General features: G+C 34.9%; 2 protein-coding genes and 1 non-coding gene across 3 annotated transcripts; all 3 read left to right on the plus strand.

The window, feature by feature from the left end:
• Nucleotide 1: 1 nt before the first annotated feature.
• Nucleotides 2-576, plus strand: LOC132181719 (protein TIC 20-IV, chloroplastic-like; the record flags this gene model as incomplete). The annotated part of the gene is made up of 1 exon (XM_059594957.1): nucleotides 2-576. A coding segment is annotated over one exon (537 nt), but the record flags the coding sequence as incomplete, so codon positions are not given.
• Nucleotides 577-3737: 3161 nt separating this feature from the next.
• Nucleotides 3738-9187, plus strand: LOC132183226 (probable galacturonosyltransferase 10). The gene is made up of 2 exons (XM_059596626.1): nucleotides 3738-4216; nucleotides 7618-9187. Exons 1-2 carry the CDS (start codon nucleotides 4067-4069, stop codon nucleotides 9067-9069), a joined length of 1602 nt encoding a protein of 533 aa, XP_059452609.1. The 5' UTR covers nucleotides 3738-4066; the 3' UTR covers nucleotides 9070-9187.
• Nucleotides 9188-10298: 1111 nt separating this feature from the next.
• On the plus strand, nucleotides 10299-10370 carry TRNAD-GUC (transfer RNA aspartic acid (anticodon GUC)). The gene has a single exon. It is a non-coding gene; the product is annotated as a tRNA-Asp (tRNA).
• Nucleotides 10371-11606: the final 1236 nt, after the last annotated feature.

Raw genomic sequence — 11606 nt, forward strand, 5'->3', positions numbered from 1 at the left:
ATCCGCGGATAATCCCTTCAGTGTTCGCATCCCGACAATAGATGAGAAGCCAGTATGGTGGTGGAGGATTTTGGCCTGTCTTCCTTATCTTTTAGCTTTGCAGATGTCTGAGACAGCGTATTATGTCCAACCCTTCCTTGAACGCTACGAATTCCTCGAGAGTTTGTTTTATTATATCCCAGGAGCAGTTCATAGATTACCTTGGTGGTTCCAGTTTGCACATTTCTACGTTGCCTACTTAGGAGTGGTGCAGAGTGACAAATGGCCTCACTATTTACGATTCCATGTAGCCATGGGCTTTCTACTAGAATCGGCCCTGCTGGTGGTGGTGCAGTCAAGCAATCTCATGCCACTTATACACTTTCAAGGTACTTTTGGGTTATACTACTGGGCAGCTGTGGGATTCATGTATATTGTGATGGTGTTGGAGTGTGTAAGGTGTGCTCTTGCTGGTAGGTATGTTAAACTCCCTTTGATTAGTGATAGTGCATTTATCCATAGTCTTTTTAGAGTGAGGGGATACCATCGGCCTATATAGTCAGTGGTATCAAGTCCCCCATTGTGTAGCCCCATGTCTCTCACAAGAAAAAGGGGTAGAAAAAGAACAGGGAAAAAAAGAAAGAGAAAAGAAAGATGTTTCAGTGTTGGTGTCAACATTCGTTCTTTGTATTTTCATGTTGGTTTGTTCTTGGGTAGAAAATTTTGATGAACAATAAGTGATGGTTGATGATGGTGCAATATATATAAATGTCTTCGCAACTATGAGAATTTCGGCTTGATGATTATTTCAGAAAGAGTAATGATATTTAGTAAACATAGAGACAGCATGTTGAAGCTAACAAGATAAAAGTTTGAGTGACATGCTTGTACTTACTTGCTTCCCTTTGTGTGAAGATTTCATTCACTCATTACCGTGGCTTCGTTTGGCATTTGCCTGTTACTGTTTGGTAGCCTGCTACTGTAATGAAAATTGATTGATGTGAAAAAAAAAAAAAAAAGTAAGAATATTTGGTATAGAAAAATGAAAAAAATTTGTTTTTTGTGATTTTTTATTTATTTGAATAATAGTAAAAATTGATTGATAGGATATAAAAAATGAGAATATTTGGAATTTAAATTTTGTTTGAGAATAGTAATTGTCTGTGTTTAAATTCGCAGGCCGTTGCCAAACACATGTTTCTATTTACTAAAGAATAATATTTTATATATTTCTACTTTTTTACACCTATTTTTTACACACTTTTGATGATTTTTTATTGAATTTTTATTTGATGGTGATTTTAAAAGTCACTTGAGAGTATATTAAAATAGATATAAAAAAGTAAAAGTTTGCAGCATTATTTTTTAACAAATAAAGACAATATAAACATAAGGTGATGGATGATGACATACGGTTTATTTTATTTTTTTATTTTTTGTGAAAAATAAAATTTATATATTTCATATGAACACTTAAGAGTTGGAGAAGCTTCTTGAAATTACAGCAAAGCAAATCCAGTAATGGACAGTGCATGTCTCCAAGGTTTCTGAGACGTGCAGAAACCTCCATTATATTATAATGGCAGTGACTGTTCGATATCAATTAATTAATTTCACTTCGAGAAAGAGCGAAACAGGTGAGGCAAATGAAATTAAATTATCTCTTGGAGTATTAGGCGGATCCAAAATGTTAGTAATTTAGTAAAATATTACTCTGCTGCAACTAAATTTTAGACTCTCCGCGCCACTTAAATTGAATTTCATATGGATGGTTTACAATACTTGTTATAAATTGTTCTAGTTACTCTCAGCCTGCTAATAAAGCTAGAGTATTATCTCATTAATGTGGAGGTAGCGTTTTACACAGGTCCAAGATTTACTTAATAGGGGTAAGTACACGAAATAGTCATGTCTTAAAAGAGTTGCTCGTCATAAAAAATAAAAATAAAAATTGTCTAAATTGCTAGCTCATTGCTGTGGATTTCAATTCATATTTGGAAGTTGTGTCACTTAGAGATTGAAATCTCTAACAATTATCTATCCAAATTGATTGTGAAAGAATTTATACTTTCGTGTACTCACTTGTCCAGACATGTGTTCAAAATTTATTTGGACATGTAAGTTCATATAGACTTTCTTACTATTTGGATAGCTGGATAACTAATTATTTGGATTTATCCAAATTGTGTGGATCCCAATAGGATAATTTCTCCCCCCAATTGGTTTTTCCTACAAGTTCTTATGCAAAGATATCCTTCAAACAAACTGTAAATGGTTTTTTTTTTATTTTTTATTCTTTATAAAAAAAATTAGGAGAAACTTCACTTTGCCCCCTAAACTTCCATCCGATTTTACAAACCTACCCTGAACTTTCAAATCTCTCACTTTGGACCCCTGAACTTTGAATTGCTCTCAATTAAGACCCTTCCATCAATTTTAACCGTTAAAATTATAAAAAAAGACCAAAATATCCACGATTTTTTTTTTTTTTTTTTTTAAAAAAAACATTTTGGAAATTAAAATTTTATACAAAAGCCAAGGCTATAAACGTCATATAATGTTTAAAATCTGACGAAGGAGTCTACATTGAGGGAAATTCAAAGTTTAGGGGTCTAAAGTGAAAGATTTGGAAGTTTAGGGGGGTTTGTAAAATCGAGTGAAAATTTAGGAGGTCAAAGTAAAATTTTTTCAAAAAGTTACTTGGGTTTTAAAAAGTACTTTTCAAATTTATCAAATTGATACTTCAATCCATAACCTTTGAAAGGTTATGGATTGAAGTCTAAGATGACTTTTTATACACATGGCAAAAATTCAATTTAGTTTTTTAATGGTTAAAGGATCAATTTGATAAATTTAGAAAATACAGGTATTGGGCTTGTCACTTTTTAAAATCCAAGTACCTTTTTCATAAACTTAGGTATCAAATATCCATTTAACCCTAATAATTATTATGTAAGTAGATAGCTTCCCCAGTCAAGAGATATATTTTAGGGCACTTTTGGTGCGCAAAATGAAAGTGTCACTCGGAAAATGAATAACAATCATGTAGTGCTTGGTTGTTCTTTAAGTAAAAGGAATCTGAATCCTCATGAGTATCTGAATTTTCTCCCAATGCCCTTTTGATGAAAATGTGAATTCCCTTCTAAAGAGGTGGGAATCTACACGTCCTTGACCTTTGAAAAGTTTTATTTTGTATTTTTTTAATGACAAAAAACCTCATATTTTCTCGCCCATTTATTATTATTATTATTAACTAAACATTGGAAAAGTTTTTATTTTGTTTATAGATGAAAAATAAGGAAAAATGATCAAATAGTATAAACAGTTTATTTATATATTGGAAAATGAAAGGAAAATATATATATATATATATATATATATATAGTTTTCTCCCTTGTCATTTTTTGTTTAAGTTTTCAATATGTATGTATCAAACAGTGTTATTCACATGAAGAATAAATAATTTTTACATGATGCCTCAGAGTAAACTAATATTTTCAATAATCTTATTAATTTTTTATTCATTTACAAAATATAATTATTTAATTAATATTATTACACACTGCAGGTAATTTTACATAAAATTATAATCTAATCTCAGATTGAATAAATAAGAAAACTCATGGTAAGAAGTAAAAAAATTTAATTAATTAATTTGCAGAAAACGACATCATTCTAGTCAATAGCACACAGCTCAGTTATTAGTTAGAGACAATCACAAGTAGAACCCACTTGACAAAATCCCAACTGTTATTGTCCGTCACAGGAGAAGACAACCTCTTCTCCCTGTGCTCAGCGAGACCACCCAAGCTCTCCTCCACCACAGAATTCAATCGCTCCAAAAAACCCTAATTCTCAACCCCAATAATTGTTTTACAAATTGATAGAAACCCAAAACCAATATCTGCTACAGATCTCAAAAACCCACTCGCGATCTGTTACAGATGCTCCGACGGTCAACCCCAAGACAGTAACTTTTTTTTATTTTTTATTTTTTTTTTATATATACCATCTTTAGCACAATTGTATCGGGAAACAGTCTCCCGGAGCAAGCTTTCTGGGGAAACAAACGTGGTGGTGATTGAGAATGAGGCGGAGGCCGGTGGATTTTCGGAGGCCAGTGAGGAGGCGAGTTTCGAATGTGTTGTGGTGGGTATTGTCTGGAATAGCAGTTTTGCTCTTCATTTTTGTTCTGAGCAAAGGGAGTCAGATTGAGTCGAGGCCGGAGATACCCAAGGTAAAGAAAAGATCTGGGTTTTGTTTGGTTTCTTATTCATTAGTTTTTACCTTGAAATTTTACTCCGTTTGTTTTGCTGATCAAATGTGGGAAAGTGAGGGTACAAAAAATGCTTAATTGGGTTGCTGGTAATTTTGCCTTTTTGGTCTAATAGTGACGAGCTTTTCAATTTTAGAAAATGTGGATGTTATTCTGTGACAAAACCTAGTGTATCCCTTAGACATCTAGAGACGAGAGATTCAGATCTAATATTGCTGCAAGTCTTACTTATTGTTATTTCATGCCCTCTCTATATTACCCTTTGCACCCTCTGCAATAGTAATAGTAAGTTGCAAGAATTTGGAAGCAACTTAGGTTGGGATACTTCTAGCCACGACTCTTAAGGTGAATTAAGATGTGTTAACAGTGATATTAGTGTCTTCGAAACTTGTTTATTTTGCAACAACCGATGGTGAATTTTCATTTAAACTGCTTTTTGAAGAAGAAAATGGAATGTGTACATGGTGTGTGTCTCATTTTCATGTTACTTGGATAAACTAATTTTTGAAATACCTTTTCAATAGGTTCGCTATTGTTTAATAGCTTGCTCCAGATCCTTTTTCTTTGCCCAAATTTTTAATGATCAGTAGTTCATTTCAGCAGCCAAAAGCTTTTATTTATATGTTTAAGGTGCTCATGTCTCTCTTACAACTGATTGTTATCCAACTGATTCTCAGCAGCTGATGGATATTCATAGAAATTTAGAATCAGCATTGCCTTTGCTTGCTGATCATCCCAAAGAAACTTGAAAGACAATGTTATAGCATGTGGTATAGATGTATTCACTAGATAAATTAAGAGTACATTTGAATACCATGTACCACTAGGTGGCTGCCTATGATCACTTTCATGTTTATAGTTTTCACGGTTTTCTTGCTATTTTTTCTTTTTTCTGGGTAGATGTTTCTCTTGTACTTGAGTTGCGCCCTTGTGCTTTTAATGAAATTTGATTGCTTATAAAAAGAAAAGAAAAGAAAAGAGTTTTTGAAAAGCACTTTCATAGCTTGAAAATTGAAAAATGTATTGTGAGGTTCACATCTGAAAATTTGTTTGGATTACCATATTGAAAACAATTTTTAAAACATAAAGAAACAAAAGAAAAAGTTACTAAATCACTCCCTGATTTTATATTTTTATCCTGAGAAAATATTATGAAACTCTCATGTACTGCTTGACCTGATTTTGATTTTTAGACCACATTTTAAAACTTTGCAAATTTAAGAAATGAGTTTACAATCATTTTAAATCCGAGACATTCGTCTATTCTTTTATTCAAGTAAATAAAAAATTGATAAGAAAATACAATAATACTCTCCCTAGAATTTTCTATTTCACAAAAAGAAAAGGTTGGACATAACCTGGCCATGGTTGGATATGACCCACCCATGGTAGTTGGGTGACCCATCCATGGCTGTTGCTGAGTCATGCCCAGCCACTGCGGTTGGGTCGTGTCCAGCCATGACGACTGGGTAACCTAGCCATAGCCGTGGCTTGGGTAAGGCTTGGTTACCCAACCATTGTGGTTGGGCATGACCCAACCACGACATCATTTTTTTGTTTTTTTCTTTGAAAAAAAAAAAAAATTCATAGGAGGGATATCCATGTTTTTAAAGGTGTTTCTCACTTCTTTTTGAAAAACTGAGCATGTGTTTTGAAAACATTCCTATATGAAAGTGGAGAAAGTTTTCTAAAAGTTTTTTTTTTTTCTTAATCTGTGTTTTATGTTTTGAAAAGTGTTTTCAAAAACAAAAACTGAAAAGTGTTTCCTATAAAGACCACGTCTGAAAACTTGTTTGGATATATGCATGAAAAGTGTTTTAAGAGTTAAAAAAGAGAACAATTTTGAACATTGCAACCAAACAAGCTCTCTGTTTTTTAACACAGACCTCTTCTCTATCTAAGTTTTAGAGCGAGAAGCTCTCCCATCTCCCCATGTGAGGGTTTTCCCACTTCTAGTGAGAGACCTTCTCGGTGAGTGTCGCCCAGGGAGGAGGGAAGAGCTCTGCCTCCTCCCCTTCTCCTTCCTTCTCTTTCCTTTTTTCTTGTTTTCTCTTTTTGTTTGTGTTTTGAAACCAGATCTATTGTCTGTCCGCCCCCTCCTTTGCCCATGCGCCACCAGTTTTCCTTCACCAGCCTATGCACCACCCAGCGCAGCTCCCTTCCACCATGTGCATATGTCACTTAGGCCCTTGTCCGTGTGAGTTGCACACATTACCACTCGTTTTGGCTTCTCGCAGCAAATTCTTGGCTCTCCTCTCCCTCCTATCCTATGCCTTCCATAGCCAATGTCCCTTTTTCGCCTATGGAGACTGCCAAACCCAGATTAATGGAGCTCATGTGCTATGGTTTTGGTCTAGTTGCTATCAGTACTATCTTCTCTATTGTGGCTACCAAGTTTTCTTGTTGTCACAGAAGGAGTTTCTCTAGGCAGTCCTTCAATTGGACTGCCTCATAAACTGTCAGCCCCCTTTCTTGGCCTGCGAGCCAAGAAGCCATTGGGCTCATTTCCAGTTTTATTTTAATGTTTTTTTACTGCTCTGTAATGTCTGTTATGGGGACTTTGTTGGGGTGCCCCACCCCCTCCTGTATTTCTTCTTCTTTTATTAATGCAATCTTGCTTAGAGGGAAAAAGGAAAAAAAAAAAAAAAAAAAAGAAAAGAATAATTCAATTTTAAATCTGGCATGATGGATGTAAAACTAATACAGATTCAAATGGACATAATAACCTATTTCAAATGCAATATGTGCTTTTTTTCCAACCTACATGTTGCATTTAAGATGCTCAACTTTTCTCCTACCAAGGGGAAAATTGAAGGTGCTGAACTCTCTCTCCTCCTTTTTTTTTTTTTTTTTTTTTGGTGCTTAAGAAATTGTTAGGCATTATCCTCTTGGAGTGTAGGCATGACTGAATATATTATGATCACATTCAACTCTTTCTGGCTAGTGGCATCTTCCTTTTCTGTAGATCTCAAATTTATTAGGTTTCATTTCTGTGTTTTTTTTTTCCCTGAGCGGTTTCATTTCTGTATTCATATGGATAAAAATTCAGGAAAGAAAGTAAATTTCTTTAGATTGCTACAAATCTTCAAGTTCTGGAGTTGAAATATGGCTAGATACAAACTGTTTGGCACAGATAATGGTTGTTAGAATGCTGCTGTTTTGTGGTGAAACTTATCATCTCTGGGTTCTGGATAACAAGTACTCTTTACTCTTATTCTCTGTTTTTGTCTCTCTCTCTCTCTCTCTCTCCCCACCTTTTTCTATTTCCTGAAACAAAGTGAGAATTATTTTGTACAATCTTTTACTTTTTCTGATCTCCTTTGGAACATTAAGAAAATGTGTGCACGTTTCCTGATCTGCAGAGACCTTACAGGCATGATAGAATTATGGAAGGTCTCAACATTACTGAAGAAATGGTAAGCCCAGACTCCGTCACCAGGCAACTTAGTGACCAAATTTCTCTTGCAAAAGCTTTTGTCGTAATTGCAAAAGAAAGCAACAACCTTCAATTTGCTTGGGAATTAAGTGCTCAGATTCGAAATTCACAGATCCTTCTCTCAAATGCTGCAATAAGGCGAACACCTCTGACAACCAGAGAATCAGAAACTGCAATCCGTGATATGGCACTTTTACTATACCAAGCTCAGCAACTCCATTATGACAGTGCAACCATGATCATGAGACTGAAAGCAAAAATTCAAGCACTGGACGATCAAATGAGTTCTGTGAGTGAAAAGAGTTCAAAATATGGGCAAATAGCTGCTGAAGAAGTTCCAAAAAGTTTATATTGCCTTGGTGTTCGGTTAACGAGTGAGTGGTTCAGAAACTTAAACTTACAGCGGAAGCATAAGGAAAGAAAGCAAATAGACATGAAACTGAAGGATAACAATCTTTATCATTTCTGTGTCTTCTCAGACAACATCCTTGCAACTTCAGTTGTGGTCAATTCAACTGCTTTAAATTCCAAAAATCCAGAGATGGTTGTGTTCCATCTTGTCACTGATGAAATAAATTATGCTGCAACGAAGGCTTGGTTTTCCATGAATGATTTTCGAGGAGTGACTATTGAGGTTCAAAAGTTTGAAGACTTTAGTTGGCTAAATGCTTCTTATGTTCCTGTTCTTAAGCAGCTCCAAGACTCTGAAACTCAGAGCTATTATTTTTCTGGCAATAGCGATGATGGCCGGACCCCAATCAAGTTTCGAAACCCAAAGTATTTATCCATGCTTAACCACCTAAGGTTTTATATCCCAGAAGTTTTTCCTGCACTGGAGAAGGTGGTATTTCTTGATGATGATGTTGTGGTTCAAAAGGATCTCTCTGCACTTTTCTCCATTGATTTGAATAGCAACGTCAACGGAGCCGTTGAGACATGCATGGAGACATTTCATAGATACCATAAGTACTTGAACTACTCTCACCCTCTTATAAGAGCACACTTTGATCCCGATGCATGCGGATGGGCCTTTGGGATGAATGTTTTTGATCTGGTTGAGTGGAGGAAAAAGAATGTAACCGGTATCTACCACTACTGGCAGGAACGGAATGTTGACCGGACATTGTGGAAGCTCGGTACGCTGCCGCCTGGACTGCTGACATTCTATGGATTGACGGAGCCTTTGGATCCCTCTTGGCATGTTTTGGGGTTGGGATACACCAATGTTGACTCTCAGTTGATAGAGAAGGGTGCTGTGCTGCACTTCAATGGAAACTCTAAGCCATGGTTGAAGATTGGGATCGAAAAATACAAGCCCCTTTGGGAGAAATATGTTGATTATTCTCATCATCTATTGCAACAGTGCAATTTTCATTGATTTTGGACATTGAAAGTTTTATCTCTTCCACGGTAAAGTTGGTTTATACAAGATATAAATTTTGTTCTCATGAATGCTTGTAAGCATGGCTGGTAGTTGTAACATGGCTATTCATTGATTCCCTAATGTCCTATAATAGTATAGGTTGTTGACTATATAGCAATTGTTAAGGCTTAGTTTTGTTCCTTAAAGCTTTTTCCAGTAAACTCTTTCCAAGCCATTGTCAAAATGCAATTCATTTGCATCCTTTTACTACATTCTTTTCTTCTATAGAAACTTAGAAGGTTGAGGTTTGAATTATTGTTAGGGAAAATTACACTTTACCCCCCCTAAAGTTTGGGGCGATTTTTAATTTGACCACTAAGGTTTCAATTTTTGCAATGCACCCCCCAAACTTGCAAATTTTTTTCAATTCGACTAATTTCATCCAAAAATTCTCATATTACCCCTAATTTTTTTATTTTTTTATTTTTTATAAGAAAAAAAAAAAAAAACAAAACAAAACAAAATTTGGGGGTTGCAAAAATGGTCAGATGGCCAAAGGGGTGGCTACGGCCACCCCAATTATTATTTTTTTTTTTCAATTTTTTTTATAAAAAATAAAAATAACAAATTAGGGGCAATATGAGAATTTTTGGATGAAATTGGTCAAATTGAAAAAAAATTTGCAAGTTTGCAAGGGTGCATTGCAAAAATTGAAACATTGGTGGTCGAATTGAAAATCGCCCCAAACTTTGGGGAGTAAAGTGTACTTTTCCCTTATTGTTATTATTGAAAAAGTGATTGCTGCACGTTGGCTTGGGCACCTTTACACTGGCTAGGAGGTGGCAATGACAACTGAAAAGGAATGAAAGGTCGTGGCGGACGCGATTTCCTTGTTCGGGAGAAAAAAATGGAGGGAGGGAATGGAATGGAATGAGAGGGGAGCCGGGAGCGGCTCTCCTTTCAACGCCCAACCCCCTTCCTCCTCCTCCACGCCCCCCTGCAAACTCTCCTTGAACCCATCTCAGCCACTTTCAAACCCCCAACAATAAATCTTCATTTACGCTTTCACAAAATTTTCCCATTTTAAATGGCAGGAAATGGATGGAGGGGAGCCGCTTGGAGTGAGGGAAAGGAACCTCTTTACCGCTTCTTGGCTTTTCGTCCATTTCCTTAAATAATTGATCAAATTTACAACTCGATTGATATAGTTGAAATAAAATCATTTTACCCTCTAAAACAACCAAGTCGTTGTAGTATAGTGGTAAGTATTCCCGCCTGTCACGCGGGTGACCCGGGTTCGATCCCCGGCAACGGCGCTTTTCTTTTGTCCAATGCTTTCATTTTTACTTTTTTTTTTTTTTTTTCTTCTGTCCCACATGGAATGAATACCAAAACTTTTCATATATATTTGCAGCGACACACATCTCGTGAAATAAACTGTAATATTATAAATTATTTTTTTCTTTTCATATATATATTTGCAGTGACACACATCTCAAGAAATAAACTGTAATATATATATATAATGCTTGAATTGATAGTCTTAACCAATCACATTTTCAAAGGTTTGTTGAAAATTTGGAATTGTTACGGCGTATGAAATAAAAATGTGATTTTTAACATTACTTTAAATAAAATATGAGAGAATTTATCTATTAACATGTGGCATTAGAAATTGAGAAGTGGTAGAGAGCCAAACAAATGAATCCAGAAAAATTTCTAAACTGACGTGGCAAAGGTTTTTAAATTAAAAAAAATGCAATTCTCTCTGCTTTATCTACCACTCACAGTCTGCCACGTCAGTTTGAAAATTTTTCTAAATTCATTTATTTAGCTCTCTAGCACTACTTCTAGAAATCTAGTGAGGCTAATTGACCTAAAGGAGCCATGGCCCACTAATTTTCAAAACTTCTTTTAAACTTTTTTCTTAAGCTATATATATATATATATATATATATATAAACATTAAAATTGACCTCTATCGGCTTTGTGATGCAGTATGCCTCTTAATTAGTTGTAGCTTGCATCAAACTCTTTTGATTAGAGATAATTATCACCGAAATTTCCTAACAATTTAATAATAAAATATGCCTTTTGAATAAGTCTATCAATTCAATTGCAACTATTTTTTTTTAAAAAAAAATGCAACTCTTGGTTTACATATATTTTCATCCGATCATGTATTGACATTTTTACCGCTTGGTATAAATCAAAGTTGCATTATTTAAGAGGTAAATCTAATGAAAAGTCATTCTCACATCCAAAGGACCAAAAGAAATACGTTCAGTAAAAAGTAAGGAAAAAAAAAAAAAAAAAATGTGACCAATTTGATCAACCTGGTAATAAATTTTTATTTACTAGAGTAAATAATACTCTTTTTCGTAGTTGCAATAGTTTTATCAACCGAGTAAATTTTTTTACCTTGGTGAAAAGTCACCAGAAGTATTTAACCAGAATAAACCATTTAAAAGAAAATTTCATTCGCCCTTGCGCCTAACGGCCTAATCGAAGACTCACAAGTGATAAATTAATGGTGGTATCAATAAAATCAA

This window comes from Corylus avellana, chromosome ca5 (assembly GCF_901000735.1).
Source record: "Corylus avellana chromosome ca5, CavTom2PMs-1.0".
NCBI lineage: Eukaryota > Viridiplantae > Streptophyta > Magnoliopsida > Fagales > Betulaceae > Corylus > Corylus avellana.